Source organism: Dysidea avara, chromosome 9 (genome assembly GCF_963678975.1).
Source record: "Dysidea avara chromosome 9, odDysAvar1.4, whole genome shotgun sequence".
NCBI lineage: Eukaryota > Metazoa > Porifera > Demospongiae > Dictyoceratida > Dysideidae > Dysidea > Dysidea avara.
In genome coordinates, this window is record NC_089280.1 from 8,418,127 (window position 1) to 8,439,451 (window position 21,325).

Sequence of the window (21,325 nt, forward strand, 5' to 3'; positions counted from 1 at the left end):
ATGGATTGGAAATACCCGTTAAATTATTTTCCTATCCTAGTTACGGTGTGTCAATACATTAGGAAATATACTGAGTGGCTGTTTGGCTTTCTCTCGCTTGTTTGAAGGCAAGTTAACATGCTGATTGGTGTGGAAACACCCCGGGGCAGTGTGCACTTGACATACTCGAGCAGTGCACACCCCCGGGGTGCAATCACCACTTACCATGTATTTAGTATGCGTGCATACAAAATAGACATGACTATATAATGTTTTCCTAGTTATACACACCACCCTTCCACCACACCTAGCTCTGTTGCCTACTTTTTCCTAATTCTAACCACAATAACATTTTCCGCAAAGCCATAAAGTGTATGCAACAACACCAAACAAACAAACACCCATGCAAATATCTACCACAAAACATTGCACCATTGCCATAAAATATACATAACAAGCACAAAACACAAATAACATTCATACAGATATCTATACACAAGTACTTTGGGGAAAGGACAACTGAGGAAATTGTTGGAGTAGGGTGTAATAACTTTTGCACAAGCTACACAGACAAGCATTGTGGATATGGCATAACTGGATTTACAGTTGACCACGAAGCAAATATGTCTTCCAATTAGTACAAGATTGCAGCAACGCACCATATATGCATAGCAACACAATGTGATAGCAGCAACAAATGAATAATCATATAAGTAAATTTAGCGTAATTGGTTTGGTTTGGCCATGCACAGATAATTAGCACTTCATCCACCAAAATTCTCCCCAAACTTCCTCAGTTCCCTATCACCCTGTTATAGCAACACTATACCATATTAGTTGGTATTGCACACACATAAAGGGAAACAATGCATATATCTAATGGGTATAAACTTTTTATGCTTTAACAGGAAGGAGGGTACACGCATGGTGACATTATGCGCATTAGGAATATGTAACAGTCATAAATGATGCTTGTTGCAGCAGCATGTGATTTATGTGAAATGAAATGATAAGTAGCTCGCAGTTCGAACATGTGTCATGGCAAAAAGTGTATTGCGAAGGCCACAAGTAACAAAAGCAAATTGGCAACACAAAGAGCAGAAAGTCAAGTCATCCGTCTAGCCCAGAAACACAGTTGCTGACCATACGCATGCAGTATATAGGTAGCTGGAAATAATATATTTGTATGTGGGAATAAACTGCAGTAAATGTATCGCTATTGAAACAATTGACAAAAATACAATGGGATTACGTTGCCTGGTAGGATGTAGCAAAACACAAGCAAACAGCTGGAGATCCCTGCAAGCAGGATAAAATATTGATGTCCCAATGATGTAATTCGTAGCATTGTACGTATGGAAGTGAACAGATCATACTCATACTGCTAAAAGCAGAACATCACACATGCCAACACAAATGCAGCAACATGCATGCCAACACAGCCCGACAGCACACATGTAACAATACACATGCAATAACACACCTGCAATATCATGCATGTAATAATACGCTTGCAATAACAGTACTGGAAGAAGTTATAGGAGTGAACACATACCATAGCTCACAAAAAACTTACACATCATTTAATGAGCGAAATCTGCGGGTATTGATTTGGTGTATTATGCTCGTAGATATTCGGAGAAGAGGTATGAGTGAATCACATATGCAAAAATAGCGTCAATCAGTTGTGTGTTTAGTGAGAAATGGGAAAATTCAACATGGATAATCCAAAGCACTATGTAATTGACTTGCGTAACAGTATTGTGGAGTCTACATAGTGATGCAAATGCGTGTATGTGCAATTAACGTATATTTACTGTGAGTATGTGCAATTAATAACTGTTTTCCCAATGCAATAGTAGTACACTTCTGAAACATGAATCAAGTAAACCATGCCTCGTGAACGCATGGTTTATCTGCTTTAGAAGGAGGAATAACAATGCTCTTGGAAACACCTCTCATGCATTATTGAGGATAAATAACTGACAGATATTCATTCGTTTACCCTAATGTAATTCAACTGTTCCATCAAAAGCATCCCGATCTCTTAAGCTTGATAAATATCAGGGAATGAGTGTAGTGAGACACCAATGCTAGCAGAAATTACAGGGAGCCTAAAAGCATGTCCTGAGGATCCATAAGTATCCCTTCGGACAGCTGGTGTAGGATATGATCAGCCTTCATCAGTCACAGGGGCAGACAGGACTGACAACAGGCTGATGTACTTGTTAGCACTCATGGCAGAGAGACAACGGGTTTTCCAGTTGTAATTGCATATTGAAATATTTAATAATATTAAGACAAGTACATGATGTCCTGTGATCATGCAGGCTGTGATCATGCAAGCTGTATGAAGAATGTGTGAAGAACGTGTGCTATGATGTACAAAAGTTGGGAACTTAGGGCATTGGATGGCATAGCGGTTGCACATAAAGGAAATTGAATGCACAAGCTATCAAGTTTTTGTATCCCATAAAACGCCAATACTTGCTAGCTATCACAGATAAAGCTAAACATGTAATAACAATGGTAATAGCGTACGTAGAAGCGAAGAGGCAAGCAGCAGCCATAATAGCTTGTGATTATAACATTCATGCAATATCACTCATACAAATATCACACATGCAAATAACACGCATGCAATAACACGCATGCAATAACACGCATGCAAATATCACGCATGCAATAACACGCATGCAATAACACGCATGCAAATAACACGCATGCAATAACACGCATGCAAATAACACACATGCAATGACATGCATGCAATAACACGCATGAAAATAACGTGCATGCAATAACACGCATGCAAATATCGTGTTGAAGAAGCCATAAGGAAAATACAAGCTTCCTAGCTTGCAGTATTTATCGAAGCCACTGTTTAATATTAAAGTGCCCGATAACACCATCCCTAACCCTCAGTAACCAATCATACAATGAGGTAGCAACAGTTCATGCATTAGTGTCGGTCAGTCACAACATTGGTCACAAAACTGTGAGACAACAGAAATGAGATATCAACAAAATGTGCTTGTGGACTGACATAGGTGCTTGCCTACCATGTGGCAAGTTAAGAAAGGTGCAGACCATGATGAACATAGCCATATGCCTGGCTGTAGATAAGTCTGGCTGTAGCCTTGTGGAAGATAACAATCGTCTATATCTTCAAATTTACTATGTATGGTATGCTGAACTGCACATCTACAACCAGTGTAGATAAATTCCAATATGTACGATTGTATGCATATGAGACTGTCGCTCGTTTAACAGTTATTATATGCGTGGGCAGCAAACAAACGGCCTTATTTTTCGAGCAGAGGTATGACAGCTCTGCACTACGCTACAATAAAGCTAACTTTGCTGACCAGTGTAGATAAATACCAATAGGTACAATTGTATGCATATGAGAGGCTTTTGCTAATACCAACACAGTTACCATGATACCAAAATTTACAGCCTAGTCACTAAACATTGCAGCAATAAACCTGCCATATTCAGACTGTTGGGAGGAGCACCAGAGGTATCCATCAGTTTCAACAACCAACGTAGTAGTAGTAGCAGCTTTCCATTGCCTAGAGTGACTTATCTCTAATTAGCACCCAGATGACGACCTGAAAAAGTAGCCACAAAAAGCACAAAATGGAGAAATGAGAACAGGTAACCTTTACAAACCATGCCATGGAACAAGGAAGCCACTGCTAAGCCCCGGAAAGGATACTCAAGATGATCCACAAAAAGGATGTCACCTATACGAGATCACGTAATTCATGTTGTCATCCATGGCTAAAAATGGTATGTCGGTTAGCCTCTACCTTCCAATTGAGGTCAGACCGGTAAGCTGGCAGACAGGCAACCAAAAATTGGGTTTGGCAGCTTTTAAAAATTCAATAATAAGGTTGTTTTGTAGGTTTAGCACTATACTCGACTTTAGATACACTAAGACGTACTTCTAGGGTGGTTTTTAAAAATGGCATTTTGGCAAGCATCATTCATTATTGGGGCGATCCCTACTTAAACAGTATAGCATGACTGTTTGATAACAATTCTAAATTTATAATGTGTTATTAATCTTTTATACTGCTACACTTTATTGTACTGATCAGAATGACACTCCCTTCCACCCTACTATTGATACTGTAATTTGCTTTTTTGTAGTAGTAGATAAAAATAAACAGAATTATCTAAAATTTCTTATACATGCAGAGTCTTTTTTTGCATAAGATCAAGATCTTCTAATAGAGTAGTAATCATTCACATAAATGATATGAAAAAAATTATCATGAAAATTTTAAAACAACTTACAATATCCTTATTTTTATTAAAACAACACTACAAAACACCTACAAAACCTACACAATAGTGCAAAAAAGAATCAAAGAGATGGCATAATAGCTGTTCCCTTCATTACCACATAATCCGAGGGATTGGGGTCCCATCATCACAGCCCAACCCATTACACCACTTCATCCTGTCTCCTTTCAAACATAAACTTGTCCCTCCATAGTGGCAGCAGCTCAAATAATAGCTGCCCCTACCTATACTGTAATCTTTACAAGAGCCACAGCTTGCACTTGATATATAGAGCAAGTTTGAGGTAAAACCAGGAAAAAGAGTTGCTATGAAACAGGCATCTTCTTGAAATAGCATTGTTGACAGGAGCCAAGTAGTTATATAATTATTAAAGTGGTTAAACGAAGTCAATCGTTTAAAGATCTATGTAAATGCCATGAACTTACTGCTAGCTATATACACAAGCCCATATTAGCCGCCTTCACATTGTAGCCACATGTTATTCGTTACAGAAAGGTATACTAGCTGCAGCTATAACAACTGATTGAATGTGGTATTTATAAAAGTAGGTACATATTTATATTTACATGTTAAATTCTCTAACATTACCAAGCAACAATTGATCAAACAGTAGATATCGGCTATTTTAGGACAACTGGGTAATATTCTTATTTGATTAGCAAACAGTGATATTGCACTTTGCAATAGTTATGATTGCCATGTGCTTATTATTGTGTACAACACAAATTCATAGTTAAATGCTAGGTGTGGCGTTAACTATCATGTGCGGATCCAGACGTTTGGAAAGGGGGGTCAAAATAAAATGGCACTACATTGTCTAGTTTGGTAAAGTGAGACCCAAAAAAAGTCACAGCCTACATGCTGACAATAGCTGCTCACCCCACTAAATATGCATTTATCACTGATAAAATCCTTACATAGCTTGCTACACACTGCTTTGAATACTGTGACTGCTTTATTAGAGTGAATGCTCTATTAGAGTACCTTGATCTTGGTATACTAAAAGTTTTGGAGGGGGTCAAGAGCCCCCTTGTATCCGCCACTGTTATCTATTGCATACTTTATAGAGTTTTATTCACTTCAATAAACAGGATAACTAACAGTTATTAACTGGTTAATATTCACCCAGTTTCACAGCTCTGCACATAGTGACATGACTGCTTACTTTTATTTGACTGTTTGTATTTACACATGAGTACATACCTTGTCAGTAAGAGGCTTAGTTCCTACATATTCAAGAACTTCTGGAGCAGCATATGTTGGAGTAGATGACTTGCGTTGAAAACCACTTGGACAAATAAGAGCTGAAATTCCCAGATCAGCTAATTTTACTAATACACCACTACCTTCACTGTAGCAAGATTCACAATTCAAAGATGTCTCCTTTGAGAAACAAAAGTGACCAGCTTGAGGATATTTGAATACCAGGATATTTGCTGGTTTAATGTCAAAATGAACAATTCCCTTCTCAGTATGTAGGTAAGAAAGTGCAGAAGACACCTATATAATGTGACAGAAACTTATTTAGTACAAATATTTCAAAAAATTTGGAATTTATAACTAGAGTAGAGACCATAGCACACCGATAAAAAGTACTGAAACAAGCTGGAGTAGTGCACGATATTAAATCACAGTAAAACAATATGAAGTGTTATATATATATATATATATATCAAGACACACGATAGTGTGTCGTGCGGCCCAAGAAGCCGGCGCGCCACACCGTGAGTATATTGACAGGAAGAAAGAAAACGTCATTTTCACACTTTTGTATCTCGGTGATGGCTTATCCGATTGAAACCAAATTTGCTGCAGAGTTGCCCACCAGCTAGGGGAGTCTACATTCCAAATTTGAAGGAAATCACTCAAGCCATTTCCGAGATATGAGCGACCAAAGTTTCGTTTTTTTTTCTTCGTTTTTTTTTTCTTCTTCTTCTTCGTCTTTTCGCACACTTGCAAAAATTGCTATAAAACGCAAACGCGTGCTCCGATCGCCTTGAAATTTGGCACACAGAAAGGGAGTCCAAAGGCGCATCCTAGCATCACATTTGGTGCAAATCCGATGAATGGTTCAGGAGTTATGACCGATTATTCGCGTAAAACAAGATCGATTTGTTGTCACGCCTACAGGGTAAACCGCTTCATGGAATGAGCTGACAATTGCTATGTAGATGGAGTAACCATCGTAGGAGTGCCTTTTGGTAGTTTGAAAGGAATCGAGATTAAGGCCACGGAGATATGACACAAAACCCAACCTGTGTCACAATTACGCGATCGATTTTTAGTAATAAAAAAGTATTAGTTTTTACGCCTACTAGGCAAACCACTAAGAGCAATGAGCTGAAAATCGGTGTATAGCTGGAATAATCTTCATAGAAAGTCCTTGCAGTAATATAGAAGAATTGGATTACAAACAACTGAGTTATGATTCGAAAGCCAACTCTGTGTAGCAAATGCGAGATCGAGATACTCTAATAGAACAGTCACCCTAATAGAGCATTCAGCTAATATATTTACTCCATTATAGAATTCTATTACATTACAAGTTATTCTGTAGGGACTTCAGCTGCAAACAGTTAATCTTATAGACAGTTAAGCAAGAAGCAAGTCACCCTGTGGAGAATTAAGCTACAATTATATCACTGTAGAGATTCAGAACATTATACAAGTCACACTAAAGAGAGTTCAGCTATAAACAAGTCATGCACCCTGTAGAGAGTTCACCTACAATTAAATCACTCTCTAGAGAATTCAGCTACACACAAATCACTGTGCAGAGAGTTCAGCTACAAACAAATTATCCTGTAGAGAGATCAGCTACAAACAAAACACTTTGCAGAGAGTTCAGCTACAAACAAATCAATCTTTAGAGTGATCAGCAACAAACAAATCAACTTGTAGAGAGATCAGCTAGAAACAAATCAACCTGCAGAGAGATCAGCTACAAACAAATCAGCTTGTAAAGAGATCAGTTACACACAAATCAACCTGTAGAGAGATAAGCTAGAAAAAAATCACCCTGTAGAGAGTTCAGCTAAAACAAATCAACCTGCAGAGAGATCAGCTACAAACATATCACCTTATAGACAGTTCAGCTACAAACAAATTACCCTGTAGAGAGATCGACTACAAACAAATCAACTTGCAGAGAGATCAGCTACACACAGATCAACTTGTATAGAGAGATCAGCTAGAAACAAATCACCTGTAGAGAGTTCAGCTAAAACAAACCAACCTGCAGAGAGATCAGCTACAAACATATCACCTTATAGACAGTTCAGCTACAAACAAATTACCCTGTAGAGAGATCGACTACAAACAAATTAACTTGCAGAGAGATCAGCTACACACAGATCAACTTGTATAGAGAGATCAGCTAGAAACAAATCACCCTGTAGAGAGTTCAGCTAAAACAAACCAACCTGCAGAGAGATCAGCTACAAACATATCACCTTATAGACAATTCAGCTACAAACAAATTACCCTGTAGAGAGATCGACTACAAACAAATCAACTTGCAGAGAGATCAGCTACACACAAATCAACTTGTAAAGAGATCAACTAGAAACAAATCACCTTGTAGAGAGTTCAGCTACAAACAAATCAATGTGCAGAGAGATCAACTACAAACAAATCACCCTGTAGAGAGATCATCTAGGAACTAGACACAATGTAAGGAGTTCAGCTACAAGCAAATCACCCTTTAGAGAGTTCAGCTACAAACAAATCAACCTGCAGAGAGATCAAATCACCTTATAGAGAGTTCAGCTACAAACAAATTGCCCTGTAGAGAGATCAGTTACAAACAAATCAACCTGCAGAGAGATCAGCTACACACAAATCAACTTGTAGAGAGATCAGCTACAAACAAATCACACTGTGGAGATCAGCTAGAAACTAGACACAATGTAAGAAGTTCAGCTACAAGCAAATCACCCTGTAGAGATTTCAGCTGCAAACAAATCACCCTGTAGAGAGATCAGGTAGAAACTGGACACCATGTAAAGAGTTCAGCTATAGAAGAGGTCACCTTATAGAGAGTTCAGCTACAAAGAAACCATCATGTAGAGAGTTCAGCCTCAAACAAATTACCGTGTAGAGAATTCAACAACAAGCAAATCGCCCTGTAGAGGGATCAGCTAGAAGAAGTTACCTTGTAGAGAGTTCAGCTACAAAGAAACCATCATGTAGAGAGTTCAGCTACAAAGAAAGCACCATGTAGAGAGTTTAGCTACAAACAAATCACGCTGTAGAGAGATCAGCTAGAAGAGGTCACCTTGGAGAGAGTTCAGCTACAAAGAAATCACCACCTAAAGAGTTCAGCTACAAAGAAATCACCCTGTAGAGAGTTCAGCTAGAAGAAGTCACCTTGTAGAGAGTTCAGCTACAAAGAAACCGTCATGTAGAGAGTTCAGCTACAAAGAAAGCACCATGTAGAGAGTTTAGCTGCAAACAAATCACCTGTAGAGAGTTCAGCTAGAAACAAATCACCCTGTAGAGAGATCAGCTAGAAGAGGTCACCTTGTAGAGAGTTCAGCTACAAAGAAACCATCATTTGGAGAGTTCAGCTACAAAGAAATCACCCTGTAGAGAGTTCAGCTAGAAGAAGTCACCTTGTAGAGAGTTCAGCTACAAAGAAACCATCATGTAGAGAGTTCAGCTACAAAGAAACCACCATGGATGTAGAAAGTTTAGCTGCAAACAAATTACCTGTAGAGAGTTCAGCTAGAAACAAATCACCCTGTAGAGAAATCAGCTAGAAGAATTTATCTTGTAGAGAGTTCAGCTACAAAGAAACCATCCTGTATATAGTTCAGCTATATTTTAAGTCACCCAGTAGAGAGATCAGCTGCTAAAAAATATCCTGTGGGGAATAATGGGCATTTAATAAATATATGTATATAATTTGTATAATTACTAATAAAATCAAAAATAATTGAAGTATGAAAAAATCTTCTATAAGTTCTTTCTTCTTCCTGTGGTAAATAAAAAAAACACATGGGTTAAAAAAGCCCCAAAGCCAGCCATAGGCTGGCTTTGCAGTATACAAATACAAAAAGAAGTGATATCTAATCAAAAAACAGCCAAGCTGTAAAAAAAGGTGCGACCCCCAAAAAGGCCATGGTGAAAAAAGATGTGAAATCCAAGGTGGCGGCCAAGAAATGGCTGTGATGGTAGGTTAATGGTAAAAATTTTAATAACGACAATTCAGGTGAATTTTGTGCCACTTGGTCTTGGCATCAAATTCACCTGAATTGTCGTTATTAAATTTTTTACCATTAACCTACCATCACAGCCATTTCTTGGCCGCCACCTTGGATTTCACATCTTTTTTCACCATGGCCTTTTTGGGGGCCGCACCTTTTTTTACAGCTTGGCTGTTTTTGATTAGATATATATATCTCTACTGTGCATTTCCATTATGGTATCTTGGAGCACAGTAGGGATATAACACTTCCTATTGTTTTACTGTGATTTAATATCGTGCACTACTCCAGCTTGTTTCAGTACTTTTTATTGATGTGCTATGGTCCCTACTCTAGTTATAGATTCCAATTTTTTTTAAATACTTGTTTGTTAACTTTTTTTGTAAATAATTTTATTATGATTGGTGATGCATACTGCATTTGAAATGGCGCCGTGCGCCCCAGCTATATCGTCGGAAAAGTGAAGTATCCATTATGCTTCATTGTCAGCTATGCTCAACCCGTTAGACAGCAGTACGAATCAAGAGCTGTTCGAAAAGCATCTCTGCAACCCACACATACAGAAAGAAAGGGTTGGTGCTGCGCACCCCAATTATATCAATTATCATCTGAAAAGTGAAGTATCCATTATGCTTCGTTGTTGGCTATGCTAAACTCATTACACAGCAGTACAAATCAAAAACTGTTTTAAAAACACCTCTGCAATCGAAGTAGCCACTATGAAAAATACGGACGATTTTCATTACGGAGGGAAGCCATCACATGCTACCACCAAATCGACACTTTTCGCTGTCAGCAAAGATGAATGGGACACAAAGGAGGACACTGGTAAGTCCATGAAGAATGCATTGTACATACTGCGGTATGCCAAAAGGCACCTCTCGGGCTGAAGCGACGTCGAACAGTGAAAAAATCAAGCCCGTAGCCTTAGCCATTATCGAGTTACGCTTGTCTGAAGGCATCAGGCAGTCAGTCAGTTAGGCAATCAGTAGAAAATTCTATTGAATAAAAGATATTTTAAATTTCGTAGCAACTTGTTGAAACTGTTTCGGGTCAATCTGAAAGCTTGCTTTGGCTTAGTTTTACTTAACCAATACTGCCTCATTGTTGTCTGGAAAAATTGAGGCAGTTTTTTGGGTGATGTTATTTCATGGGCCACGCCTACTCCTTGGTGGTCCCTACTATACACTACTATTGTAGTGTATGATGCTGCATACACATAGATACACAGAGAAGTACATAGACACAAAATCCACAAGCACACTCATGTACATTACACACACACACACACACACACACACACACACACACACACACACACACACACACACACACACACACACACACACACACACACACACACACACACATACACAATGATGGTAAACTAAATTTGAATACTTTGTACTGCAAGCTTGTCCTACCAAAACATCATAATCATGAACAAACATACTACTAACATAACAAGTTCTGTATAGTATCTAAGTACCTGAAAAACAGTCTTAGCCACTGTATCTGGGCAAATCCACAGATTTGCTTGAATACACTCATCAATAATATGATCCAGGTTACCTTTGGGTGCCCACTCAAGTAGTATTGAGAATGACACAACACACAATCCAAGAAATTGTACAATATTAGTATGATCCACTATTGACAACTTGTTAACCTCAACACGCATATCAGCATACATTCTAGCAAGTTCTTGGACAAGGTGATCCTCCAATTTACCATCAACAATTGCAAAACATTTTAAAGCAGCATCTTTACCATAATCCTATCACATGGACATGCTTAGTTAAGCACTATAATTCCTTTTGTGCAAAATATAAAATTTCACATAAAAATATTTTTGTATGATTTACACAAATGACTGCTCTATTAGAGTATCTCGATCTTTTGCAAAAAATTTCAAGTAAGAAAATCTAATCAAAAAACAGCCAAGCTGTAAAAAAGGGTGTGGCCTCCAAAAAATCCAGGGTGAGAAAAGATGCAAAATCCAATATGGCAGCCAAGAAATGGCTGTGATGTTAGGTTAATCGCAAAAGTTTAATAACAATTTTTTTTGCCATTAACCTACCATCACAGCCATTTCTTGGCCGCCACATTGGATTTCACACCCTGGCTTTTTTGGAGGCCACACCCTTTTTTACAGCTTGGCTGTTTTTTTTTGATTAGTTATCACTTCTTTTTGTAATTTCATACCTAAAGCCAGCCTATGGCCAGCTTTAGGTATTTCTTTTAACTTGTCTTTTTCTTTTCTACAGGAATGAAGACTATGAGGGAGAAGATTTGTTTAGCTACTGTACATGTACATTTAACAATGTTATTTAATAATTACTACAATGATGTTGATTAATCAAAATATCTAATATACTTATTTTAGCTATTTGTTTACAGTTGAATACTCTACAGGGAAATGTATTATGAAGCTGAAAATTTCTACAGGGAGACTCATAACATAGCTGTACTCTTAGACTACATGGTGAATGGTTTGTAGTTGAATACTTCACCTCATAACCTAACTAAACTCTCTGCAGAAAGAACTGCAAAAACATGATGACTTGTTTCTAGCTGATCTCTCTACAGTGTGACTTGTTTCTACCGTAATCAGGTTATTTTCGTGTATGAAAATATTCACGAGTTAAATTTTCATGTAAATACATTTTCATGCGTGCCTGGACCCATGAAAATATTTTTACATGAAAGTTTTGTCACGCTGAAATTATAACAATGTATTGCTGATTGATAGACTGTTCACTATTTTACCGTTCTTTATTTACAGGCACAGCAAGGAACAACACCTACAGCAGCGAGCAAGCCCACGCAATGCTAACAAGTTGATCACGTGATTGGTCACCTACGTTTGAGATCAACTGTTGTGTACATGGATATCATGTATATCATTGACTATGTTCTGCTACAGTTCATAACGTAACAGTTGGTAAAAATCTTACCTGCACAAGAGAACCTACAAATTAAAGTGATAGATATGCAGTAGCTAGCCATTATAAAACTGGACACATTCCTCGAAATGTCTCATGTTTGTTCGCTGTTTCTTCAAAGAGGAAGTAGTATTACTTGTTTAATAACTGGAATACGAGTGGACTTATGACAAGGTGGGATGTTTACTAACGTGCGAAAAAATTCTATGTTTGTTTATATTTGCATGTTAAATTTTCGTGGATGTAGCTAACCTTGAAAATTTATTACTGTCGAAAACAACCCAATTTACAGTAATTGTAAAGTATTAATAGTAATATACTTAGGAATGTTCTAAAGATCCAAGTGGTGAGCACAGTAAATGATTTTGTTGCTCAAGCCCATCAGCAGCAGCTTACTCAATGGTAAGCTAAGCTCTACATGGAGAATTTGTAAAAAAAAAGTGGAAAGAGGTGGTGAATTAGCTCTTAGTTTTCAGTGGTTGGTGTACGGTTGACTGAAGATACAGACTGCAGCTCAGGTGGTGGCAGCACAGAATCAGGCACTAGCAGTACGAGCAGTACAAAGTCGTATTTATGGACTTTCTGTGCCTGTGAGTCATAGAGTTTGTGGCAAGGTGCCTGAGTATGTGGATCATTTGTTGAGTAGCTGTACTCCCTTGGCAGCTACTATGTACAAACAGAGACAAAACAGAATCGCGAGCATTGCTCATTGGAGTATTTTAAAACGTTTTAACCAATCTGTGTCATGTAACTACTGTATTGGGATTAGGCATGAGGCTATTATGCTCCAAAAATTGAGCATTATGCTTTTGAGCAGTGCTCAAAAAAATCACCCATTATGCTTTTAAAAATTGCCCATTATTCCCAAAATTATGCCACCATAATCAGCTAATAATGCCAGTTTATTGCTGTATCAGACCATTTTATTGTATTTAAGCTTCAAATAGTCTTGAATTCTTTAGCTGGTTGCTATATTAGAGTATTTCATTTCAATGTGAATGCTTTATTAGAGTAAACAATATTCAGTGACTGTTCTATTAGAGTTTCTGACTGCTCTATTAGAGTATTTCGATCTTTTTTAATGGAATTGTGCAATCTGCAGATTTTCCTACTGTTAAAGCTTTATAATCACCTCAAAATGCTAGCATAATTCCTGATTCCCACACATACCTATTATGCCCGAAATTATGCTGGCATAATCGCCGCATCCCTAATTGGGATCACATCCCAATTGCTGTTGTGGAGAGTTCAGATGTAAAAGTATTATGGGACTTAAATTTTATACTGATCACTTTTTAGCTGCTCGGTGCCCAGATATAGTGGTAATAGTTAAACGTCAGAAGATGGTGCAGATTATTGATGTTGCAGTTCCTTTGGATTGCAATGTTTCTGCAAAGGAAATTGAAAAGATTGAGAAATATGACTTGTTGATGTCCCTATGGAAAATGAAATGTGAGGTTATTCCACTAGTTATTGGAAGTTTGGATTGCATAACAAGTATGTTGGAGGCATATTTACGGAGACTCACTATTAATAAGTTTTTGCTGAGAACAGCCATTTTAGGTTCTAGTTATATTTTGCATAGATACTTGTAATTTACAGCAAACAGATCTTGTTGATCTGCTCTTTCTCTGTGTACCAGTACATATTTGTTTTAGTACCAGTATGTCACTGTGATTACCCTCATACAATAATTATATTAATATTTCAACATCACTTATTTCAACTTTTCAAAGATCTGTGTTGTACAACACTGCAGCAATCCTTAGAAGCCATATGAACATTTTACTGTCATAGCAACCTAAGCTCTTGAGTTTATTTCCAGTTACTATACTGTGTATATTACTGTGCTAGAATAATAACTGATCTCTGATCTCTTTATGGGGTGATTTATTTCAAGTTGATCTTTCTACAGAAATGTAGCTGATCTCTCCTCTACTGAGAAATTTGTTTGTAGCTAAACTCTCCAAAGTGTGACTTTTCTACCTGAACACTCTACAAATGTAGCTGAACTCTTTATAGGCTTACACTAACTTGTTTCTAGCTGAACTCTCTACAGGGTGACTTTAAATGTGGTTGAACTTTCTACAGGGTGACTTGATCAAGCTTATATCTCTACAGGGTGCCAGCTGATCTCTCTACAGGTGACTTGTTTCTAGCTGAAATGTTTACAGGGTTACTTGAAATGTAGTTGAACTCTCTACAGGGTGACTTGTTTCTAGCTGATCTCTCTACACAGTGACTTGTTTCTAGCTAATCTCTCTACAGGGTGACTTGTTTCTAGCTGATCTCTCTACAGGGTGACTTGTTTCCAGCTGAACTCTCTACAGAATGACTTGTTTGTAGTTGAACTCTCTACAGGATGACTTGATCAAGTTCATCTCTCTACAGGGTGACTTGTTTCCAGCTAAATGATCTATAGGGTGAGCTGATCTCTCTACACAGTAACTTGTTTCTAGCTGATCTTTCTGCAGGGTGACTTGATCAGGCTGATCTCTCTACAGGGTGACTTGTTTCCAGCTGAACTCTCCAAGGGTGAGTTGTTTCTAGCTGATCTCTCTACACATGACTTGTTTCTAGCTGATCTATCTACAGGGTGACTTGTTTCTAGCTTATCTCTCTACAGGGTGAGTTGTTTCTAGCAGTGTTAAATTCTCTACAAGGCATAGATGAATGCTGTAATAGAGTAATTTACTTCTTAGCTGACTGCTCTATTAGGGTGACTGTTCTATTAGAGTATATCAATCTCGCACTTGCTACAAGTTGGATTATGTTACACCATTGAAGAGTTTTTCTAAGATGACTACTCCATATCATTCCCCTGAGCGGTTATTCTGGTAGACATGGCAAATAATCATTTTTTAGTAGCTAATCTCAATTGCATAATTGTTACACACTGCTGGTCTTTTCAGTATCTTTGTGATCTTTAGCTCGATTTCTTTCAAACCACAAAAGTTTTTTTTAGCTAATTGGTAGTTACATTGATTTAACATTTCAAATAAATAAAAGAAAAGGAAAGTCTTAAAACTCAAACTATGAGAAGAGAGGCGAACTCTGCCAAATCCTGCATCGATGGAATCGTTGTCATTACAGATGCAGCGTTGCCATGTTGAACATTGATAGCAACCTTTTGAATCAAAAATTGGGTGGCCCTATTATCACCAGACTGTTCCATTACCTGGGAACCTATCCACCTCACTAATGAATGTGCACATGATCCCCAACACCCAGGGTCTCAACAGATAGAGGGGAGAAGTAAAAAGATGGAGTTAGATAAGAATACTTCTTGATCTTAGCTGACTCTGCGGAGTTTGCCAGCCAGCTGGCACCACTTGCGGAAGTAGACAAATTAGATGGGGCTGGGGTGTCTGAACAGGTAACGTCCAAGAGCAAGGGTAAGCCCAGTGAACAAGGAATCAATTTTGAGGTTCAATAGTTAACTTATCCATGTACCGATTTTCAGTTTCTTCCCATAAGCAGCTATAGATGTGACAACATATTGGTGTTATTTTTGTGAGTAATTACTAACAACTCCTTGGCTGTTTATTATATTCCAGCCAAACATGGTGCCAAGATGTGCCTTTATACCCCCCTTCTGTGTGACAAATTTCAAAGCAATCAGAAATGGTATTTGCGTTTTATAGCAGTTTTGGTAAGTGTGTAAAAAGAAGAACAAGTTGATGTTGTGCTACTTCTAAAAACCAGGTGCCATGCAGCAAACAAACTTAACTTAATAGTGTACTAAACTAATAATTATACTTATTTTGATTTGTTGCTACATACAAAACTGAATCATCACAGTAATTTGTATTTCATAATTGACTAAATATTTTGTAATTCTGTAATTACATTGCTAAGCACTGCTAGGGGGTGTACCTCGAACAAACCACTTAAACCCATTGATAATGCACAGAAGCATCTTCTTAACTGTTGTCTATAGCATTTTCTTATGCAAATTCTCCAGGCAAAGCCTCAAAACTGCTCTTTATTTTCATTTGCATATGTACAGACATGCTTCAACTCGAAGGAATTCATTACACCCGATAGCCTAGGAGGCCAACTGTGTTGTTTTTCAACTATTTAATGTCCATAGAGCCCATTGGGAAAGGCCTTCACTGCGTCCTTATATACTTGCTTCACCCGTATTTCAAACCGGCATGTATTAACCACCTTAAACCATAGCTTACCTACAGGCTATATATGGCCTTTATTTCTCACATAAAGGCTGTTTTGCTCACGCGGTTGTGGAAAGACAAATTGCATACATACAGAGGAGGTTGGACGCGTTCACATGAACTGTACCCTTAATTACATTCTTTGATTAGGTATTTCAAGTGATCCTTAATAGTCGCAATACAAAACTGAAAAACTGTGGGGAACGCTGGGGATCATTAGATATTCAGATCATCCTTCATGTAAGCTTCAAGGCAATGTACTTTTGCAATCATTGCTTGAATTCTGGGTGAAATTAATAAGTTGGTGTACACTACTTCACCAATCTTCATGTATGTACCGTATAGTAAAAAACTTTGGTGGCAAAAAAGTGTGATGAAACCCCTCTGTTGAAAAAATTGGCGGAAAAAAACTTTGGCGATTGAAATAATATTCGTCAAAGTTTTTACCGCCAAAGTTTTTACTGTACAGTACATAAGACAAGGTGTCAACTCATCAGTTAAGTAGTGTAGCAAGTGCATAGGTAGCTAGCGTCATTGTTGTAGCAGTACTTTTGTAGCTACTGATCTAACAACGTGCTAGCAAAAGCGTGCTTCTCTATCTCCTGCAATGTAGAGAGCGACCGTATTTGCTTTTTCAGTGAAGTCCAGTAGCAGAGGTTATCACGTATATCAAAGTATTTGGCCAAATCCATCACGAGACGATGAGCTAACTGACGTGCGAATGAAAAGCTGGTTGGAAATGCTATCCCAAGGCGAGTCCTAAGGAGTGCTTACAACTGTGGGACACATTCCTAGGAAGATTAAGATCTCCAAAGTCAGCTCTATCTTGATTGCATGGTGGTACGAGCTGACCTTCATCCAAATCAAGTTCTAGTTACTCAATGTGCTTGTGCGATCATCTAAAATGATTGGCAAAAAAACTGTGGCGAATTGTACGCTGTTCGCCAAATTCGCCAAAGTTTTTTACTATATGGTATGCTATTAACGAAACATCAGATGAATCAGTGAGTTATTCTGAGATCACGATGTATTAACCTCCTCAACAAAACAATTATGTGTAATTTGTTTTAGTTGCACTCACTTAAAGCGCATCTAACCTCCTCTGGAAAAAAAACAAAGAAACTATAATGTATGTGGTCACATGTTTGCTGAGGATCCACATACTTGTACTTTGTTCATCATAATCATGATGGTGTTTAATTATACAACCAAGTACTCAGAATAATAAGAAAGGCTGTTGCTATTGTTCCGGCAGTCATGTGAATAAAAATAAAACTTAGACAAAAAGGGTCCTCAAATGAAAAAAAAAACACACACACAATCCTTGACCGGGGATTGAACCCAGGACCTCCAGTACGTGAACCCAAGATTATAATCGCTGTGCTGCGTGGCTCCTAGCTACCCACTTCTCTTAGTTTCTACTTTATATGTATCCGAGTGGAGACAAAGGTAAAAAAGAAACCAAGGCTGAACCCGACCCTAACCCTAAGGTTTGACCGTGAACTACTTGTTGCATGCCCTAAAGTACAAGACCCTACTGGTCGTGTACCCTAAAGTCGAATACTTTGGGCATACTACTAGCCAAGTGTCAACCCTAGTTCGTACATGTGTTTGATAACGGGAGAAATCTAGTGGACTGCTAGAACAATAGCCCTGGCAAAATATTTCTGGCTGCCGGAACAATAGCAACTTCAAATAAGAAAAGTGGCCTAGAGACATGTACTAACCAGGGATAGATTCACCTGTGAACAAAGGCACAATCGTATACCGTATAGCTGGTAATTTTCGAAAAGTTTTTATTTTCGGATATTTCGAAGAGGCCCTTCTCTTCGAAAGTAAATTCCCAAGTCCAGGTGTTCTTAGAAAATAAATTCCCACAAGTGAAAGCAATGATCCAACTTTCTGTGATTCGCTTGTGTATTCCTCGAGTTTTAGCTCAGTATTACCGATGATAAAGGGTAAACTGTATCATTACTGTGCCAATAACCAGAAAACAGGTGATCCAGAAATGGGAATTGATGCCGTCTGCTCTAGAATCTATGCTAGCTACGATTGAGCATGATCGAGCCAGTGAATTTACTCCACTCAAAACTCCCTCAGTCTTCTCTCAAGTGCACAGGGATGGGGGTTATTCCATCTTTTTGGCAAACATTCATGCATCTTCATAATTTGTGATACGAATTTTCATTTATTTGAAATCCATTCGGACTTCGAAATATACACTCTTCGAAATTAAAATCCTTCGAAATTCAAATTTTGCTTCTCGTGCAAAATTTTCTGTTTCGAAAATAACCCGCTATATGGTAATACTTATTTTGTTCATGCTGATAACTTGAACGGACATGTAATTCTATATAACACCCAGTAGAAAGCAGCTAATTAAGTGCCACACTCGGTTTACTTCACAATTCACAATGACCACAGTGGAAGGAATAGCGACCATGGAGAAAGGCCACTAGACTAGTGGTTGTTTGTGGCTAGTACCTTTTTATTTGCTAAGTTGTTTTCAGGTGGCACAGTGAGTTCCAAGTTGCCATGCCAGGTGCCAGTGGATGTGCTCAGCAATTAAGAGTATGTTTCATTTAATACGATTACGTGTTGTGTATTTGTTTGTATTATTTTGTATACTTCTGTTCATCCTTCACCGGTGGGGTCTATTCTACAGAACGGAATGGAACAGAATGAAACGGAATGATGGACTAAACTACAGAACGGAACACTTTCTCAAATTGAAGCCTGCAGCTTACCATTACTGAAACTGCCTTTACAAGTTATTGATGGACCTCTAGCGGGTGATTAAACATACCCTCAAGAAAGATAGAAACAATTAAAAGACTGATTGTGGGTTCTTGTTGGTTGTCATTAGTAACAAAGTACTTATTGTGGGGATAGCTGTCTCAGTGATGTTTATCTCTGGATTTATCAAGAATGGCATTTATTGCATTGCTTGTTTTCACTAAGGCTAATAGTATGTGAGTTGTTTATGCTTACTTTGACTTTAGAATACAGTCTGGGGCAGGGCCAGCGCTTCAATCATAAATCAGTATATTGAATGTATGCTACAAAGAAAGCAAGCAGGAAGGCAATGGTGACAAGAAAGAGCCAGCTCAGTCAAAAACTTAAGGAATTTTGTGCAGTGTGAGAGGAGCAAACATTCTGGCAGACTGGGCTGTGTGCCACAAGGAGGCTATATCCTGCGAACATCAATAAAGTGCATGGATTCATTAATACTGCAGTGGACTAATGCCAGCAGTGAGTTGAATTTTTTCTGTTGTACAAATTAAAAGGCTTGCTGAGTCTTCAACTGCTAGCCTTGAATCAATACTTGAGACCACAAGATCAATCAGATCTCCTAAGCCTTTCATGCATGTACCATTCTCATAGCCACCAGACCTTGATTAGGACCAAGATCCCTAGGAACCCTAGGATTTCTTTAGCAAAACATTTTACATGCTTCTCTTCATACAAAGGAGCTAGCATTTACTGTATTCATTTGTCCCCCACTTGAATATGCTGCAACAGTGTGGGTACCCTGGCAGTCTACCTTGAAATCTCAACTACAGCAGATCCGACACAGAGCAGCGCACTTTGTAACAAATACATAAACTTGTGATCCCACTGGACCAGCTAGACTGGTGTCATAAACTAGTAACAGTGATACTATAAATATAACTATTATGTAATGTAGACTTTGTGCTATACTGTATCATCTGCTTATATTCTAATTAGTGCATGGCTTTGTTTTAGTGTGAACACGTGTAGTTGAAGTAATCCGTCTCCTTTGCATGCAGATTGATTGTGAATTGCTTCAAAACCCTTGGGTTGTACTTAGAACTATCTACCACATTTGGTGCTGCTTTGGACCAGGGATTCAAATGGATAATCTTCAATGTGCCAAAGCTTCAAGATGTGGTGCTCCTTCATAACCAAGCTCCTCGCAAAGTCACAGACAATTACAGAAGTCAACACCGAACCTACTAGAATCATTTTCTGCTTCAGATAGGGAAGGAATAGAACTCATTCTTAGCCAGCTGACAGCAAAGAAACGCCAGCTGGAAGAATTAGACCAAGTATTCGCCTCGGAAATAGCAACGGAACAAGAGCTAGAAGACGAAGTCATGGACACTGAAATGTACCATTTCGTGCTGACTGAACGCATGGCCACTCTACAGAAGTACTCCAGTTCCCCCCCCATCACAGGCCAGCAGCACATCAGCCCAGATTCAACATCAGGAATCAATCAGTCAAAAATAGGTGAACAAATTTCAGATTATCTATGTTGTACACAATATGATGAAATTTATATCATATTTGATTTGTACACCCACTTTACAACATATTCAAGAACAATAAATTACCACCCTTTTAATCTCCAACCCCAAGACCGGCTCATATACCAGTATCTTCATTTTTTTCCATATACAATTTCACTTTCGAACTATATATCTAACCTAGCCAAAGACTCAAATTCACTTTTTTTTTTTGTAATTTGCCCTATTGTATTTATACTAATTTTATTAATTTGTCTGTATGATTTTCTTCATTGGAAAGTTGTACAATATAGGTAATGTAAATAGAAATATAATTTTCTCTTGTAAGACTCCCATCTAGGATATCTATTGACTGAGAAAAAATTAATTGGTTCTGTACAGGCTCAAAATTGAGAAGATAAAAAGAGAGGCAATTTAGTGATTATGATATGCAC

At 38.1% G+C, this 21,325-nt stretch overlaps 1 protein-coding gene across 1 annotated transcript in view; it reads right to left on the reverse strand.

The window, feature by feature from the left end:
- The window catches only part of LOC136265512 (leucine-rich repeat serine/threonine-protein kinase 1-like), an 86,426-nt gene that overhangs the window by 4,008 nt on the left and 61,093 nt on the right, over window positions 1-21,325 (reverse strand). Inside the window, exons 17-18 of the mRNA XM_066060383.1 lie at window positions 10,990-11,277; window positions 5,497-5,793 (exon numbers count right to left, since the gene is read on the reverse strand). Coding sequence (XP_065916455.1) covers window positions 5,497-5,793; window positions 10,990-11,277 — 585 coding nt within the window. The remainder of the gene's footprint in view (window positions 1-5,496; window positions 5,794-10,989; window positions 11,278-21,325) is intronic.